Source organism: Muntiacus reevesi, chromosome 14, assembly GCF_963930625.1.
Source record: "Muntiacus reevesi chromosome 14, mMunRee1.1, whole genome shotgun sequence".
NCBI lineage: Eukaryota > Metazoa > Chordata > Mammalia > Artiodactyla > Cervidae > Muntiacus > Muntiacus reevesi.
The window spans coordinates 39972653-39988821 of record NC_089262.1 but is presented as its reverse complement, the minus strand read 5'-3'; the positions used below and the strand labels follow the sequence as shown (position 1 = coordinate 39988821).

The following is a 16169-nucleotide window of genomic DNA, read 5'->3' as shown; positions in this document are numbered from 1 at the left end:
CCGGCCAGCAGAGGGCAGCCGAGGGGAGGCGCTGGCGCGCGAGGGCTGAGCCTCGCCTCGCCTCGCGCGGGCAGCCTCAGCCTGAGCACCAGCCGCGCCGGAGCCCGGAGCGCAGCCACTCAGGGCAGCGGCGGCGGCGGGAGCCAGGCGCGCAGCGAGCAGCGGCGCGGGCGGGAAGCAGAAGGCGCCGCCGCCGCCGCCGCCGCCGCGACGGGCAGCCGGGCTCGGCGGCCGCCGAATCGGGCCCCTGCCCCCTCCGCCTCGTGTCCCCGGCGCCGGGCGGCCGGCGGGTCTGGAGCCCGCGCCGTTGCCGGCCGCGTCCCCCGGGCATGGAAGGAGGCGGCAAGCCCAACTCCTCGTCCAACAGCCGGGACGATGGCAACAGCGTCTTCCCCACCAAGGCGCCCGCGACGGGCGCGGGGCCGGCCGCGGCCGAGAAGCGCCTGGGCACCCCGCCGGGGGGCGGCGGGACCGGCGCGAAGGAGCAAGGCAACTCCGTGTGCTTCAAGGTGGACGGCGGCGGCGGCGGCGGCGAGGAATCGGCCGGGGGCTTCGAGGACGCCGAGGGGCCCCGGCGGCAGTACGGCTTCATGCAGCGGCAGTTCACCTCCATGCTGCAGCCCGGGGTCAACAAATTCTCCCTCCGCATGTTCGGGAGCCAGAAGGCGGTGGAGAAGGAGCAGGAAAGGGTTAAAACTGCAGGCTTCTGGATTATCCACCCTTACAGTGATTTCAGGTGAGGACTCGCGCTCGCCGCCCCACCCTCCCTTCCGGGCGCGCCCTCCCTCGCGCTCCCGGCTCCTGGGAGGGGTCGCCCCGGGACTGGCGGGGCGGGGGCGCCCGGCCGGCCGCGGGCGGAGCCGCCGTGGCTTCTACCCAGGCGGCAGGCTCGACTCTGCTACTAGTTTCCACCCAGGAGGGGGTTGACTGATGAGTTCCTGTTGCCCGGGGAACCCCGGGGAAGGTTCTCCTCCTTTGCCTCGAGAACTTTGGGGCCAGATCGGGGAAGAAGGCCACGGTGACCCCCGGATGGGAGGATGCTAAGTTGTGCAGGGAAACTTTCACTTCGGAGAGATGAGAGTGTAAGAAAGTGGCCAGAAAGTCGTCGGGGGTGCCACCTTTCCTCGCGCTGTTCCCCCAAGAAGTGGGTCCGTCCCGAAGGGGCAAAAGGCGCTCCCGAGTTTGGGGAGAGGATGAGGCGACCCGAGACAGTGACTCACGGGTCCTGGCCGGTCCAGCCTCTCTCGCCCATAGGGGGTGTTAATCTGTTTCTCATCCGCTTATGCCTTTCTTCAGGAGAGTGGCTGGCAGGCGGAGGAAGGGTAATTTGCGCTTGGATTGCCCCTGACTTGAGATTTCAGTGGAGCTGGCGCTGCCTGGTGGGGCCGGAACCTGGCAGGAAGCCTGGAGTTCCCGAAAAGGAGACAGGGGGCGTTTTCAGAGCCCCCTTCCTGAAACAGAGGGGCACCCTTTCTTGACCTTGGCTACTAGTCTATTTCCAAAATCTCTTTCCTGTTTCCCAACTCGGGGAACAAGGGCAGGAGAGCTGTCAGCTGTCAGGGAAACTCTGCTTCGGTGAATTAACATTAAGAGGTTTCCTGATCTTATTTGTCGCCCAAGTTTTCATTGGGTTAGAAGCGTATTTAGAGATTATCAAATGAAGGTCGTGAAGTAGATCCTCTTATTAGTGTACGAACACCCTGCGGTCACGTTATATTAGCGCCTGAGGAAGGCTGAGCTTTTAATTAAAAAACAACAACAAAACCCAGTAAGCAAAAGCCAAAAGTGGCATTTATGTATGTAGATATGTATGTATGTATGTATGTATTCATTTACTGCTGAAATCGTTTGGAAAAGAAAAAGAAGAAAAAGAATGTGGTGCAAACTAAGCAATTTTAATAGGCGGCTGTTAAATAATAAACAAATACAGCAATAAAAAGCATTACTTTGAGTTGCTTGTAGAAACTAAGGGACAGTTGCCTTCAACTCCACGCCTTGATGGGAGCTGTCCAGAGTTCTGAATGACATTTAGTGGAAAACCCACACTTACGCCGCACAAAGCCTTGGTGCAACTGTCTTCACCTTCTCTGAGATATATGTAAAAATACATATATTCTCATAAATAAGTAACCATCTTATTTATGCATAGGATGAATGTACTTTAGGCAGTGTGGAATGTTAAGGTTCTTATATGGAAAAACATAACAAATTCCAAAGGAGGACTTACAAAACATAACAACATTTATAGTGTATGGAAAACTAAGAGTTTGATTGAAACAATGTTCACATTAAAGTAATCTACTAAATAATCAAACATATTTCCTTCAGTAGGCTAATACTTATAGAAGCAAACTGTGAATGGCCTTATTCTAAGGTATATAACATTGTCATATTCTTTAGAATTTTAAGTTGAAATCAGATGTAGAATACTGTTTCTACCTCAGTCTTCAGTGGAAATGTATTTCAACCCATATTGTTTTTTCTTCATGAAAGAACGTTACAGAAACTGCCTTTAGTCTTAATAACAAAACTAAGCATGGTCTTTCCAGAAATATATGTAGTTCAATATCTGCTTGCAAATAAAATGCTACATTCTGTTTGTTTAATTTACACTCAATTAAATGGTTACTTATGACACTTTTATTTCTCAAGCAATGTGAAAAGAGACTATACTTTTTCAAAATGGTGGCATATAAGTAAACTTTCATCATTTATTAGATAAAAAACATAGGGCCACCTTTCAGGAATTGGCATAGTGTGCCAAAATCTTTTGAATGAATGAAGTTCATGAAATTAGAGATTCTCCACATTTTCCTAAGTAAGTCATATGAGACAGGGTATCTTTAAAACAAACAAAATAAATTTGTTACTAAACAGGAGGAAGAAATGGAAATCAGATGATAGTTTGACTTTACATGCATTTAAAAGAAATGAGAGATGATTAAAAAGTGAGTTAATATTCTAAACAAACTACTGTGGAACAGTTTGGAATATTTGATTTTCCCTTGCATAACTGGAAAAAGAAAATGGTAGAGGTAAATATTAAAATTTAGATTTTTAACTGGCAGAAATCTGAAAAAAATAGATTTTAAAACTCACTATATACGCTGGTCTTATCAATAAAACAACAAACTAAGGAAGAAATGTAAATACTTGCTTGCATATTTTAAGTCATTATTATTTCATTGATGTCTTTATATCATCTCACTACCAATATAAGTGTTCTTAAAAATCTGTAACATGTCAGGATACAGTAATGAAAAAAGCAAAAATAAAAAAGCATAATTCTGTTGGCATTTTTGTTTTTCTAAAGGAAAAGCAGTGTGGGAATAATCAACAAAATATAGAAATGTTATAGTCATGAGCGGTTCACCTCAGACCCTTTCCTGATGAAGACACTTTAAGGGAAGTGCTTTGCTGTGTTTCGTACAATGCCAAAGTTAAGTTCAGTGGTAATTTAGTGACTGAGAAAGTGAGATTTAAGAATACTTTTCCGTGGAGAATGGGGGAGATACCAGAAGTTAAAGATACCCAGTTTGTTTTTTGTTTTTTTTTTTAACCCCCTTCACCATTCTAAGCCTTGGCAGATCCAGGGAAGCTTCGTCAGTCAGTTCTTTGGTCAGCCCCACGCTGCTGCGTGTAGCGTGAGCCCGCACTCCAGGGCATGTCAGGACTCAGACACTGCAGCTGGTGATCTAGTCCCTCCCCAGGATGATTGATTTCCAGGGCAGGCTCCCTTCTTCCTTCAGGCTGCGGGGCTGGGCTCCCACTGAGGCTCCCGAGAGCCAGCTCCTCCAGGCACTCTCACCCGCCTGGGCCCAGGAGTGCTGTTGCCGTGTCTGGCGAGTAGTTTTCTCTGCCTCCGTGTAAGTAGGGCAGATGCACTGTATTTCCCTTTCTTCTCAGGGGAGGATGATGTTAGAAACCTTCAGGGACTACAGAGGACTCAAATACCGTCAATACTGTTGGAAATAACTGGGTGGGAGCTACAGAATTCAGTTAAAAAAAAAAAAAGTATGTTTTTGTTTATACCATGGTATAGAATCACCCTAACTTCATCCAAAGTAGGGAAAACATGGTTAAAAAATAAAATCACACTGATGTCTGTGTAATGAGGACTTGATTTCAGTCTTCTTGAGTTTCGTGTGAATAGCACACATACACAAATAATTTGAAGGTTAAACATGATTTTGAGGTTACTAACAGTGATTGTATATTTATTAGCTAAAACTTTACTTTTCATTCACTTAATAAAAAAGTGATACTGGGCAAGCATTGTCATTTCATAGCCAGTCCATTTATGATATAATCATTCAAATGCATTGAAAGAATAGCTAGGGGACTCTTGTGGATGGTTGCTATTACGTGAGTAATTTGCCTTAGAAGAATTTATCAACAGATTATTTGTCAGTTCAAGAATTCTGACATTATTTTGTTGGATCATGCTTACATAAGTGCCTTTTAAAAAAAAAATAATGCTCCATTCCATATATACTGCTAGGAAACATCTTGCCTCTGGTAAGGGAGGAGATTTTCTATCTTGACTCATTATTTCTTCCACTTCATCAATTAGTGTGAACAACTGTGAAAAGCTTATTGTGTGGTAAGTACTCAAGGACTCTAGAGACAGAGTCACTTCCTGAAGGTATTGCCATATCTGGCTTTGCCTCTCTGCCTCAGGCTGCATCCACAGCTGTGGTGATGTCAGAGGTCACTGATGTGTTCTTTAGGGAAGGGAGGCTTCCTCTGTATAACAGTTAGTCAGAGAGAGACTGCTTGTTTCTAGGAGCTCCTCCCAGGAAAACAATTCAACCTTCTGGGGTTTAAGGACTAATTAGCCTACTGTTTTGTTATCTTTGTGCAGAATGCACTGTATTTTCCCCAGCAATGCTCCTTTTATTTGCTTTCTGTATCAATACAGCCAAAATTAACCATAAGAATTTATTTTTTTCCTCTGTTAGGTGAACCTTTTTCTATCTTATAAATTCAATTAAGTTCTTCATAGTGGCTCTAGCAACTGTTCAGCCCAGGTATAGTGAAACTATTTGAAAAAATGTGGAGGTATCAATTTATTCAGTTACGTTTTCTTAGTATACATGTAAGTTATAAAACTTTAAATTTTGCTAAATAGTTCACTATTTAATTGCATTTAATAGATATAGTGATTATACTATTAAAATATTACAAGATTATTTTCCATTTTTTCCCAAGCAACTTTGCCTTTAAGCCTACTTTTGAGGTTTATTATGTAAATTGAGTGTCAGGCAGAAGCACTTTTACCAATTCACATTTTATTATGTGGGCTTGTATTGATGAACTTGCATCCTGAATAATAATGAAAGAATTTCAAATGCATCGGAGCTATATATTACTGACCATTGTTAGGATAGGTTCATTTAACAGAATTTAGACTATATCTGCTTGATCAAAAACCACAAACCAAAACAACACCAACATCAGAAAACAATTTAAATGTATTTGTAATTTTGCATTATTCCACTCAATGAACCTGTGTCCCCAAGTGAGTATGAAGCTAGCGAGGTAAATCTGTGGTTTGGATGTGATCTTTTTGCCATCCCAAGTGTAATTCTTATGTTTAACAGATTATTCACTTATGCTCACTCATGCTTAGTCCCTCAGTCCTCTCTGACTCTTTGCAACCCCATGGTCTGTAGCCTGCCAGGCTCCTTTGCCAATGGGATTTTTTTTCCAAGGAAGAATACTGGCCTGTGTTGCCAGAGGATCTTCCCAACCCAGGGATTAAACCTGTGTCTCCTGCAGCTCCTGCATTGCAGATGGATTCTTTACCTGCTAAGTCCGTTTACTTCCTTACTGGAAACAAAAATTGGATTTAGGATGAAGACTTCCAAATAGAGTTTCTTATAGATATAATGCAAAATTATGGTAGACCACCAGTACTGCAGGAAGGGTATTGAACAAGTTCAGGGTCTGTGACAAATTTTCATTTCATCATTTTGGGTAAAGAAGTAGCAAGCTATGAATTAGGCTGACACAATATATTTTAGGTGGAGAGTTAGTGGTGATGAAGAAAAAGTCTCCATGCACTAGGATAAAAAACTATTTATACTTTCACTAAGTACTTTTCTTCCAAAATTAATTTTTGTGTGTGTGTGAAGGCATCTTGATGTACAAGTTAGCATTATTTTCCCAGAAGAGAAAAATCAGGGGAAAATGGTGATGCTCCTTGGTTCACTTGGAGTTTTCTATGTTTTTGCAAAATAAACCTCCTGGCTGTGTTAATTCTGTGTGTGTGAGCGTGCACGTGCCCACATAAACATGCAAGAAAGAAACTGTTCAAGGGACATTTGTATTTAAGCACATCTGATAAATGCTCGTTTATCAGACACACCTCACCCAAGTATGAGTGATAAAAATTGATTTCATGACCCTTTTCAAGTTTATTCGTTAAGTTCTTGGTAATATTATGTTTCATTTAATAACGACCACTCAGTTAAAGTATCAAAATTATGCATGCCTCAGATTTACAATTTAACAATCTTATTTACGTAAACTTGTTTTTCTTTTCAAGATGTTATAGCTCTAAAGAAGTGAGGCTAATTAAATCTAAAATAGAATGGATTTATGTGTACATATAGCTGATTCATTTTGCTGTACTGCAGAAACTACCACAATGTTGTAAAGCAACTATACTCCAATAAAAATTAATTGAAAAAAGAAGTAAGGCTAATCACACACACATAGAGTTAGCAACTGTTTACAAATTTTGTATGTTCAGGTTTCTTTCAAGTATTTCACTGTTATCAGCAGTGCTGCAGCAAACATCTTTGTCCATTAGTCTTCATTATATTCTGTACATACTGATCTTATCAAGTAATACTGCTACCAACTAAGACTCTTCTTAAAATGTTAAGTGACGTGGGTACACCAGTGTTGATGTTCGTGTTGAGATAGTCACAGGCAGTTTTAGGACAGAAAGTCAGAATTGTCCTCCATTCTATTCATCACAGAGTACGTAGAGTGGCAAGAATGCTCTTATGCCATGTTATCTTATGTCTAATGAAGTTATCACACTACTTAAAATCCTTTGAGGGCTTCCCATTACTCTTGAATATATTTGACAAACGAGCTACAAGACTTGCATAATTTCAACTTATCTGGGCAACCTCGTCACACACGATTCGCTCCCTCATTGTCCTCAGCCACCTGGGTAAGTTTTCAGCTCCCAGAACCAGCTGAGTTCTCTCCTGCCACAGATTTTGATGTGACATTTAACCCCATTGCCTGAAATTCTCTTTTCACTTTGTCATTCTGCATTATAACTAGTTTCTCCTCCTCATGTGGATTTCAGTTTAATCACTGTGATCACCTTCAACACCTCCCCCCTCCACTTTCTTTTTCTATCTGGGCTTTTTGCTTCATCAGAATTTATACTTCATGTATCTTTTTCTACTAGAATTTAAGCTCCCTCATGTCATCAATATTATTCCATTTTATATTCCTCATGCCATAAGAATGCACATAATAGACATTTTCCCTGCTAAACTTTCTCAGATGGTTTAGTTTTTAACAAGTTTTTGAGATAGTATTTATCTACCGAACAATTCACTCATTTAAAGGGAATGATTGAATGTTTCCAATATGTTCACAGAATTGTGCAGCCATTACCACAATCAATTCTAGAAAATTTTTTGTCACTCTAAGAATGAATGCTGTATCCATTAGCACTCAATTCTCTTCTTTCCTTCTCTTCCTCCCCCCACACAGCTCTATCCAACCACTAATCTACCTTCTGCCTCTATAGATTTTTTTTTTTTCTTATTCTGGAAATCTTGTATCAATGGAATCATACAATATATAATTTTTTGTTACTGGTTTCTTTCACTTAGCATAATGTTTTCATGTTTTATCTGTGCTATACCATATTTCAGTTCTTTATTTTGGTATGGATATACCAAATTTTGGATTTCCCTGGTGGCTCAGATGGGAAAGAATTTGCCTGCAGTGCAGGAGGTCTCTTGGAGAAGGAAATGGCTACCCACTCCAGTATTCTTGCATGGAGAATCCCTATGGACAGAGGAGCCTGGTGGGCTACAGTGCATGGGATTGCAAAGAGTCCGACACGACTGAGCAAATAACACACAGACACGTCCACCAAATTTTGTTGATTCATCAGTTGATGGATACCTTTGTTTTTGGTCTTTATGATTACTGCTGGTATGAATGCTATTGTAGTTTTTGTGTGTGTGTGTGTGTGTGCAGAGATGTATTTCTGTTTGTCTTAGAAGGGAAATTTCTGGCCCAGTTTATAAAAAAAAGAAAAATTTGAATGAATGCACACTCCAACCAGGGTGTGCCACATTTATTCTTTACATTAATAATCCAGTTAAAGAAATCTCTTTCTTTTCCTACAGTAATACTTGGCATCCTTTCCCTGTTAGCACCTGTAAGTACATGTCCCAGCCGTTACATTTTCCTGCCCAGTTTAGAGAGGACTAAATGAAACTGAAGGAGGTTAAGCACCATGAACCTGGTGACATGGATGGATGATGAGAACTGGGCCAGAAGTTTAGCTCTCTGGAATCTTTTTTTTTTTTAATAACCTTTATTTTTCAGCAAGTATGTTGTCTTTTTTTTTTTTTTTTTTTTTTGGACTGCATGACATGTGGATTCTTAGTTCCCTGAACAAGGATAGAACCCATGCTGAAGTGGAAATGCAGAGTCTTAGCCCCTGGACCACCAGGGAAGTCCCGCTTTGGAATCTTGATTCTGTTACTCCGGCTCTTTTACCACAAAGAAACAAGGCTGCCAGTATAAATAATTCTCCACATCTGCAGGAAAACATGTTAAAGCTAACCATTTATTCTCCCTCCTTCTTGAAACCATCCCAAAATAATATGAAAAAACACAAAGAAACACAGACAACTAGAATAAAAAGGAGAAAGCAGAGAACAAGGGATGTGGAAACATTCTGGGAAATAGAAAGAAAGCTAATGAAGTCACTCTGTTAACACTTACCCAATCCTTCACCACTGAACTCCGGAAGTGTTCAGGACATGAAGGGACCAGTTAAGAAATAGTTTCCAGGAAAACCAGTCTGAAACCAGGAGGATTAATTAAGGGTCTCCTTGGTGAATGCAGAACTGTTAATCCTAATATAGAAGGCTGTGTCAGGCTTGGTTAATTCTCCCCAGGCAGGAAACAGGAAAATTACCTTCATGGAAGACACTTCACGGTCTTCCAGTAAAATTTCTTATTTATTACCTAATAACCTTGCAGAAAGCCTTACATTTGTATACAGAGTCAGACTGTATGTATATTTTGGTACTAAATCATCTAATATGATCTAGAAGAAAAAGATTATGAGGCTTTTGAGAAACATCTTGATCATAAAATAGAAAAACTAAGTCAAACAGCAAAAGAAAGTCCCAAGAACAGAGAAGCATTTGGGATAACGGAAAACTCAACATTATTTTAAAATACTCTAAAAATCATATCTTCAGCAGGGTATTTCATCTGTACAGTAAGAACAGTATGCTATGAAGAGAATAGCCAGGATGTATTAAGTTGGCACATGAAGTCTAGCAAACCCCTCATAATTGGGCCAAAAGAAAAAGAGAGAATAGATAATATAAGCAAAAATAAAGTTTATAATATAAAGTTAAAATATAAAGTTTATATTTTTGTATAAATACAAAAATAACTTATACGGTCAAATTTTATAAGAGGAGTTGCAGAATGAAAACACAGAGTGAAAATGGGCATATGGAATTAACAGAGACATTTTAAATAAAATTTTCCATGTAGCAGGATGTGAAATAGCATTTCTGAGAAACTCTCAGGGTGCTCAGCACCATGAAAGGAAAAGACCCCACCAAGGGTCGTCACATACCTCAGAACTCCTCTGAATCAGAGAAAAAAAGAAAAAAAGCAACAACGAAAAACAAAACCCTCAAGCTTTCCAAAGAGAAAGTTACAAACTTATAGTATTTCTCAAGAAGGGAGAAAATACTGTAAGCTAACTGATAGTGTGATAAAGTCTACAAAATTGTGAGAGAAAGTGACCTCTAAAAAATTCTAAACCCTTCCTAATAGGAAGATTTAATAAAACCAATCAGAATTCAAGAACTCTAATGTTAATCACCCATGTATCCTTTCTTACAAAGTTACTGAATGATGTGCTCCAGTAAAAGAATCACATCAAATAGTGTGAAGACAAAAGATGGGATATGGAATCTGACAGAGAAGAACCTTGAAAGAAAGTTCCAGGAGTTCTGAGTAACTGGGTGGTCTTGAAAGACACCCATCTAAACAGGGGCCAGAAAGCAGAGGGCCCTGGACAAAGGCTTTCAGGGGAGAGAAAAACGGTAATCAGCATTTGAAAAGTAATGTTACTAGGCAGATCCTTTGGAACAAGGTATCTATGACTGTCATAGGAATACTTACTGGGAATGTTGAATATGAACCCCTCTGCCAATGCAGGAGATATGAGAGACACGGGTTTGATCCCTGTATCCAGAAGATCACCTGGAGGAGGGCATGACAACTCGCTCCAGTATTCTTGCCTGGATTCCATGGACAGAGGAGCCAGGTGGGCTACAGTTCACAAAGAGTAAGACACGACTGAAGGGACTTAGCAGGCACTTAATACAAGCAAATAAACAAAAGACCTTTATCAACTCAAGGAAGAAAGTGTTAGCCGCTCAGTCGTGACCCGCTTTTTGTGATCCCATGGGCTGTAGCCCACTAGGCTCCTCTGTCCGTGGGTTCTCCAGGCAAGAATATGCGAGTGGATAGCCAAGTATTTTAAAGGAAAAAAAAAATTACATTACTTGGATCAGCAATGAATAACAGTTACCTGGCCATTGTAAAGTAAATAAGGATGATTTACGCAAAGATTATGGTCCTGTTATTCCGGAAGGAAAGAGAAAGGTAGATGAAGGTTGGGTGTTCTAAAAAAGCTGTATGATTGAAAATGAGCAGGGTTTAAAGTTGATGTATCAGTTTCGTTTTTTAAATTTAATGTCTTTTTGAATTTAATGTCAGAAGAAACAATTAGGATGTTTGAATTAAGGAAGTGGGTGTGTAGAGTGAAAAGAATGGAGTTTATAATCATCTTATAATCCTTTAATACTATTTTAGTTGTTAAAAAAAGATTATGGGTATGTTTTGAGGTGACATAGTTTTGTTAAGAACACAGATTCTGGAGCCAGCCTGTTAGGGTTAGAATCCGAATTCCACCACCTCAGTATCTGGGCCTCAGTTTCCTTAGTTATAAAAATGAGGGGAAAAGTATTGGGTTGTTGGGAAGATACATATTTTTGTGTCATGACTATCTAGTGTCTAGATGTAGTGGCTCAGAAGGTAAAGACTCTGCCTGCAATGCGGGAACCTGGGTTCATTCGCCGGGTTGGGAAGATCCCCCTGGATGGGGGCATGGCAGCCGACTGCAGCATTCCTGCCTGGAGAATCCCCATGGACCGAGGAGCCTGGCGCTGCGGCCCACGGGGTTGCAAAGAGCTGGACGACTGAGTGACAAAGCGCAGATATGTGGTGCCTAGTCATAGTATCCTCTGCTTCTTAACGCTCTGTGTTAGCTATTATGAAAGTAAAATTGAAACGAATTAAGAAGTGTGAACTATATGCTTGTCAGTCTTCCAAATTCCCCCAGTGGATGTGTCTGTGAAGGGAGGGCCGTGTAAATGTGCTGTTCTGCTTTCTTTGTATCTTCAGGGAAGACTGGGCAGCAGAAACCCTGATGAGCGGTGGCAGTTTTTCTGTGTGCTCTGTGGCTTAAGTTCACTCATGAGACAATGAGCATTGGACAACTTCTAATACAGCTTCTATCCGCAAAATTTTCTAGATATAGTAGCATTATCTTCTAAGTTACTATAGAATGCTACAGTGTTGAACACTTTAGAAATAGCTTTTGGGGGAAATTTTAATGGCATTGAGTTGTATACTCCTTCCCATTTATCTTTATTTTCATCAGAAAATGGCATAAACCATTTGGGGCCTTATTTCAAATCAGTTAAATGTTATCTATGAGCCAAATAAGATGATTCATAACTTGCTAAATTCTTTCATTTTTCTTTTAAATTGTCAATTAGTTTCCCTTGGAGTATAATTGATGTACAATATTATATTAGTTTCAGGTGTACCATATAATGACCCAATATATTTATGCATTATAAAATGATCATTATGATTAGTCTAGTTATCATCTGTCACTGTACAAATTTATTGCAATATTATTAGTTATATTCCCCATGTTGTATGTTATATCCTTATGACTTATTTATTTTGTAGCTGGAAGTTTGCATCTCTTAATCCCTGTCACTTTATTTATTATTAATTGTCAAATTTAATAGTCTGTGAAAAATGGTTATTTAGAAATATAGTTTAAGAAAAAATCTTTTTTTATATCATTTTTCAACAGATGTCATTTATTGCCCTTGCAGAATGAGTTAGCCTTATTATTTTTTTAAAAGAGTATATCTTATTAAAAATTATGCAGTCTTGATTGTTTGAGAGACATGAGTGGAGATTGAGAAAATGACTATTGAGGGTTATATGAGTATACTTATTGGGAGAATGAGTATTCCGTTTTTCTGTAGAAGAGTCATTAATTGTTTAAATAGTTTTTTTTTTAAGGTTTTTGTTCTGAGCATAAAAGTTTGTATTTGTCTTGGAAAATCATGTAAGTGAATTAGGATGAAGATTAGAAACATTGTCCAGGATTTAGATGCATTTTTAAAGTATACAAAATAGTAGAGATATAGAATAGCAATTACCTAGTTATGGTTGTACACATAATGAATAATATAAATAACCCCCAAATCCTATGAAATTAATTGCTGTATATTAATTGTTCCTTGACTAACCATTTACGTTAGTGACACTTAAATTTCAGGCTCAGAAAATACTTTAAGAATCAAACGAAATCTGTGGATTCTCTGCCTGGAAAAGTACACGTGTTCTCAAAATTTTTGTCTGTAATTTTAAGAAGTTTTTGGTTCCCTTCAAGCACATTTATTTTTGGACTCCAAGTTAAGACTTCTTAAACTATTGAATATTTTACCACAGATGTATGATACTAGGAACAATGCATGGAAGATACAGGGAGATAGAGTTTTGCTTAGACATTTAATTGTTAGAGCTACAGTTAGAAAAATTTGCCTTGAGAGGGACAGAATTCCATCAGCCAAGTTAGTTAATTTTGAGGCTAGATGTGGTGCTATTGTTGAAGAACCCATCTGCCAAGGCAGGAGACATAAGAGACACTGTTTGATCCCTGGGTTGGGAAGATCCCCTGGAGAAGGCATGGCAACCCACTCCAGCATTCTTGCCTGGAGAATCCCATGGACAGAGGGGTCTGGAGGGCTACAGTCCATAAAGTTGTAAAGAGTCGGACACGACTGAGTGACTTAGCACGCACACACCTTGTCTACAGGGATTGAGCAAAGATCATTATGTTGTTGGGCCAGTCAGTATAATCAGGCACAGAATTATATTTGGGGTGAGAAGAGGCTAAATTATTTTTTTTGCAGATACGTTTATCTACCTTAACGAGATAGATGATAGAATTAACTTCACAATTCACTGAGAACTTATTATAAGACAAATATATTTAAAAATATTAGTAACTTTCCTATATATTAACAACTCTGAGGATAGTTAATAGAAAAATCAGTGCCTATGAAAACCAAAAATATAAACTATATATAAAAAAATGAGTTTTACAATAAGTAGTATTAGTCAACAGAAATAATTGAGTAAAATCCATTGTTACCAGTTTATAGCAAAATTAAATCCAAATAGGTTTAACTTTATTAAAGGTAAAAATAGATCAGAGTTCCTAAAAAATATTAGCAAATTATTTACTTGCTTTGGGGGAGAGATTTCCAGCATATGGCTCCAAAGACCATGTAAATTGTTGCAACTTTTCTAAACGTCAGTTTGACACTATATAAAAAGTTTTTGAAAACTTATAGCCCAGTGTGTTATTTTATTTAAAAAATGATACATGTGAATATATGCATATAAGAATGATTCCTATAAATATTTTTCATAATAATAGAAAATTATAAACAAATATAACCTGAGTAAAATTTCAGCTCTATTCTATACCCCTTATTATCAGTTATTCTCCATATCCCTGACTTGCTTTTCTTCATAGTACTTCACATAATTTATTTATGCTAAATGTTTTGTTTACTTCATTTTATTATCAACCCTCATCTATAATTTAAGCCTGAGTTAGGATGAGGGTTTTTTATTGTTTTAACCATTTTATTCTCAGGATACATGTGTGTGTGACACAAAGTACATGCTTAATAAATATGAACGAATGAAGAAATTCTAGGAACACTATGCTTAGTTTTAGTTTTTGTACCTAATTTCCAACAACCAAGTGGTATTTTCCCCAATATTTGCTATAAAAAACTATTTTAATTTAGTGTGGATACCTTAATCTGATACACAGAAACATATATTTAGAAATAAGATTTTATGTCACTTAATATAATACATACTTGTATTAATTCTGTTTGCTGTAATGCTTGTTTTTATGTTGTTTAAAGGAATTTTGGGAATATATATTGTGGAACTTTGGGGATAGCTCTTGTTTCACAGGCTTATACAACTATTTAAATGTCATTGCCTTTGGAATCAATGTTCTCTTCATTGAAATAGATTTGAAAATGCATCTCTCTGGGCAGTGATATTAAGGAAGAATGGCACATTTACTTATATCATTTTTCTTTTCATTTTTGCTTTTGCCAAATTGTACTGCTTGGTATAACAGTAGTAAGCATTTCATTTCAAGCCCAGTAGTACAGAGGTGGAAAATTAGTACTATCTATAGGTATACCTAATAAAGGTTGAGTCAATGTTTTGGCATTGACAGACAGACTCTTTCCCACTGAGCCACCAGGGAAGCCTTGAGTCAATGTTTTGAAAGAGGATTAATTTTGAATTTTAACTCTGTGCTAAGTAGATACTTTTTTGTGTTTGACAAAAAACAAAAATTCAAGCAAAAATTTCTGATAAAGCATGGTTAAATTGGTTCTTGTATAGTTAATGGAAAGGAGATCATAGATCTTGATACAAGAAGATTGAAGTTGACATAATTTTGAGAAGGAAAGGGAACCTGAATCTTAGAAGACACTGGGAGTTTGGTTTTTGCAGAAACGAAAAAAACCTCTGACAACTTTCATAGCAAAACTGTCCCCATGAACCTAAAAGACAAGTAATTGGGACTGACCTTGTGACAGCTGCAAGATCTGTGTTTTATGAACCTCCATGTAGGTCAAAGAAGGCAAGTAATGGGAAGCAAGGTCATCTGGTAGACCTGAGAGCAGGTGTCCCTTCCGTATACCCCCAAGTATTTGCTTGAAGAGCTGCTGAAACTCAGATGAGATTTGCAAAATCCAGTAGCAGGAAGTCTGCAGTCATTTGAAGAGGAGAAATGATGTCCCAGGTTTGAGGCAGGAAATGTAGGTTTAAGGGCCTGGAACAACTGAAAACCTCAGATAGTAGAGAAGTTGTCAAAGAGAACCAGGATAATATAAAAAAAGTATTTAAGAGTCAGCTTGCAGAAGCCAGATGGGCTTCAGAAAGCATAAGGATTTCAAAGAATTAAAGCTTATTAGATGTTTAAATTTAAGTTCATCATAATATAAGAAATCATTACCTACTGAAACTCAGAGGGGCCTGATTCATTACCTTGAAATCTAAGTGAATAAAAGGGAAGAATCAAATACTGACCCTGCTTTTCCTCAGTTATCTGAACCAATGTATAACCAAATAGTAGAGGAGGAAAAGATTGTTCTTATAAAATCATTAATGCTAATACATGAAAAGCTAATGATACATTTAGACCATTCAGTGACTACATCTAGATGTTGTATCAGTAGGTATCAAATACAAAGGGTGGGGGAAAGTGCTGAACTTTCTCCTGGAGCATGTCATCAGCAAAATCCAGTGTTAGAGAACTGACAGTTCTGTAATAAGAACGTGATGGAGGGGAATTTCTAAGTTAAGAGACATTCTGGAAATGGAGGCTTGGGCAGAGCAAAGTATACAGTCTAGGCATATACAGTTGTGATGAAATTATAGATATATTTAAGGAAGCAACACGTGAAGCAGAGCTGTTATTTTGGAGGGTGGGAGGGGCCTGTGATTGGGAC

General features: G+C 38.9%; 1 protein-coding gene across 1 annotated transcript in view; it reads left to right on the top strand.

Annotated features, from left to right (window-relative positions):
- The first annotated feature begins 329 nt into the window (after positions 1–329).
- The window catches only part of HCN1 (hyperpolarization activated cyclic nucleotide gated potassium channel 1), a 442779-nt gene continuing 426939 nt past the window's right edge, over positions 330–16169 (top strand). Inside the window, exon 1 of the mRNA XM_065905565.1 lies at positions 330–736. Coding sequence (XP_065761637.1) covers positions 330–736 — 407 coding nt within the window. The remainder of the gene's footprint in view (positions 737–16169) is intronic.